Source organism: Myotis davidii, unplaced genomic scaffold (genome assembly GCF_000327345.1).
Source record: "Myotis davidii unplaced genomic scaffold, ASM32734v1 scaffold135, whole genome shotgun sequence".
NCBI lineage: Eukaryota > Metazoa > Chordata > Mammalia > Chiroptera > Vespertilionidae > Myotis > Myotis davidii.
This window is the reverse complement of record NW_006289813.1, coordinates 6,348,949-6,351,889: the sequence shown is the minus strand read 5'-3', so window position 1 is coordinate 6,351,889 and position 2,941 is coordinate 6,348,949. Positions and strand designations below refer to the sequence as shown.

Sequence of the window (2,941 nt, the reverse complement as noted above, 5' to 3'; positions counted from 1 at the left end):
ACCTGAGGGCTCCCAGTATGTGAGAGGGGGCAGGCTGGGCTGAGGGACACACTCCCCCGCCCCCCCCCCACACACACCCAGTGCACGAATTTCGTGCACCGGGCCCCTAGTACTTAAATAAATGCCAAAAAACCCCATAAAACACCATGTACAGTATTTTTAAAAAACCAAACAGTATTTATTTATATTCTATTTACTTTCAAAAGAATGAAGAAGCTAGGGGAAACATATTTATAAAGAAGGTAGTTTCATTTTACTTAACCCATTTGTGTTTTTCATGAAACAACAAAGATTTGACATACAATCACATGTCTAAAGGGAATGAAAGCATTTATCCTGTTCAGTTTTCCATCTCTAGCCATGACTGAAATTATACCACTGCAGTCAGATGAAAATCTACTCCACTTCCAAGTAAACACCAACTAATATATATGTTATAAAAGAACCAGCTTTAGTAAAATCTGTCATAGCAGCCAACAAACCTTCAATAAAATATGATACAGATATCATAACACAGGACATTTAAGACTCTTTGTGTAACAGTGAAAATCAGAATTTACACAGGAAATATCATAATTGGCTATTAAGTCAATAGCATCACAGTAATGGTACCCAGTGTCTTCTTATTCAAGTATATACACTATTTCTAAGGCTTGATTATAACAAAGACATCAGTAAATAGGATGTACACACAATTATTTCACAAACACCACGAAAAACAAGTAAAAATAGCCTTGAATTTTCTAATGATTACAAATATGTTAACATTATTATATATTTCATAATGTTTATAACTGATTTGTATACTTTAAATCTAGCAATGAGTTTTAGAAAAATACTGATAATGGCTCAACATGGTTTTTTGTGTGTGTCTTTTTAATGTCTTTTTATTGATTTCAGAGAAGAATGGAGAGGGAGAGAGAGAGAGAAAAACTCATGATGAGAGAGAATCATTGATCGGCTGCCTCCTACACGCCCCCACACTGGGGACTAAGCTGGCAAGCCAAGCATATGCCCTGACCGGGGATTGAACCATGACCTCCTGGTTCATAGGTCGATGCTCAACCACTGAGCCATGCCAGCTGGGCAACTCAACATGTTTTGAAGTCAGATCATATTTATATTTCAGTAGTCTGTATTTTCTGCTCCTCTTTCTTCCACCCATTTATTCAAAACAACGTCTGAGATCTCCACTGGCTGTGAAAGTATTACATCCGAAAACTTCTAGTTCTTTGAAATGGTTGGAAAGGGTTTTTTAGTGCCCACATTAGCATCTGTGGTTTTGGTTTTGGTTTTTCGGGAAACAGAAGTGCTTCACTTTCTGGTGTGGGAAATCGTTCTTGGTAGACTTCAGGGTAGGATTTTTGAAACTAAAAAAGAGAGAGAGAGAGAGAGAGATCTACAATGAACCCAGAAAACAGGTAAGAGTCAATAAAATTGGGCAATCTAATTTTATAATGAGTTTCTGACCCCATATTTTCCTGTTCTTGTTTTGTTTTCATGCTGTTTTCCATCCAAAAAAAAAAAATAAAAATAAGAAGAAGAAAACAGATCACAGTCAAATTTACTTGAACACAAATCCATTTTTTATGTTGAATCATTTGATTCCACTTTCTATAAATCTAATTCACCTTTAATTTGATCCAATATTCAAATAAACTTCTCATTTAAGTCACATCTTATATTTCCCCCACTGCCAACTGTAAATTAACCTTACTTTAAAAATAATAATTAACTCTGACCTGAAAATAACATGTTCTAAATAATTAAAATTTTGGTCAAACTCCTTCCACCATTTCTTAGCCCACCTGCTTCTGCCCAAATTGAAAACAATGTAGTATATATTATATTATGAAAAGCTTAAAGAGAGGCAATAAGTTTTTCCTCTGCTCCTCACCACTGAACTCTTCTCCAAAATGACTGAGAAAAATATGATTGGGGATCCACATAGGCTCTGTGTATTATCCTATACATATGGTGTGATCAGGAATCAAGCTATACAGGACTCAGTCTTTAAAAATAAAAACCATTCATTTAACCCTGGATCGATATTTTAAGAATGGTCATAGTAAACATATTCTGAGGTGAAAACAATTGTCTGAAACCCTAAGCCATGTTGTTTAATAAGCAATTTCGTGATGCCTGAGGCAAGAAACCAATTTGACACTGGCTATCTAAAACCAAAGGCTTTTAATTTCTAGACATTTTATATTTGTAAATTCAGTGTGATTTCAAAGAAATCTGTCCTCATTTACTAGCTTCTCTAAGTTTAAAGTAATTTCTCTACTAACTCATATCATATGCCACATATCAAAATAAGACAAATATTAGAGAATAAATGGTAAAAGATGTACTTTGGAGAATAAAGATGTGGGAAATTAACCACAACCTACATGTGTAAATCACTGAGACTTCTGGAATACATTAACTTAACAATATACTTTCAAAATTGCTATCTCAGAAGATGAGATTCGCACGAAACCCTTTAAAATAGAGAATTTAAAAAAAACATAAGAACTATAGGGAGAATAAATTACTAATAAAGAATATCACTTTTTACTTGGAAAACTATAGGACATTGAAAAAAGGGATAGAGGAAGACATAAATAGATGGAAGAACATACCGTGTTCATGGATTGGTAGAATCAACATCATTAAAATGTCCATACTACCCAAAGCAATCTACAGATTCAACACACTCCCCATTAAAAACCAATGGCATATTTCACAGACCTAGAATGAACTCTCCAAAAATTCATCTGGAATAAAAAAAAAAGACCCCGAATAGCTGTAGTAATCTTTTTTTTTTTTTAAATTTAAATCTTTATTGTTCAGATTATTACATTTGTTCCTCTTTTTTCCCCCATAACTCCCCTCCTCCCAGTTCCCGCCCCACCCCCGCCCTCACTCCCCACCCACTGTCCTCATCCATAGGTGCCCG

At 34.9% G+C, this 2,941-nt stretch overlaps 1 protein-coding gene across 1 annotated transcript in view; it reads right to left on the bottom strand.

Moving 5' to 3' along the window:
- Positions 1 to 1,005: 1,005 nt before the first annotated feature.
- The window catches only part of LOC102758185 (DEP domain-containing protein 1B), a 34,561-nt gene continuing 32,625 nt past the window's right edge, over positions 1,006 to 2,941 (bottom strand). Inside the window, exon 10 of the mRNA XM_015563081.1 lies at positions 1,006 to 1,370. Within this exon, the coding sequence (XP_015418567.1) occupies positions 1,209 to 1,370 (162 nt within the window). The 3' untranslated portion in view covers positions 1,006 to 1,208. The remainder of the gene's footprint in view (positions 1,371 to 2,941) is intronic.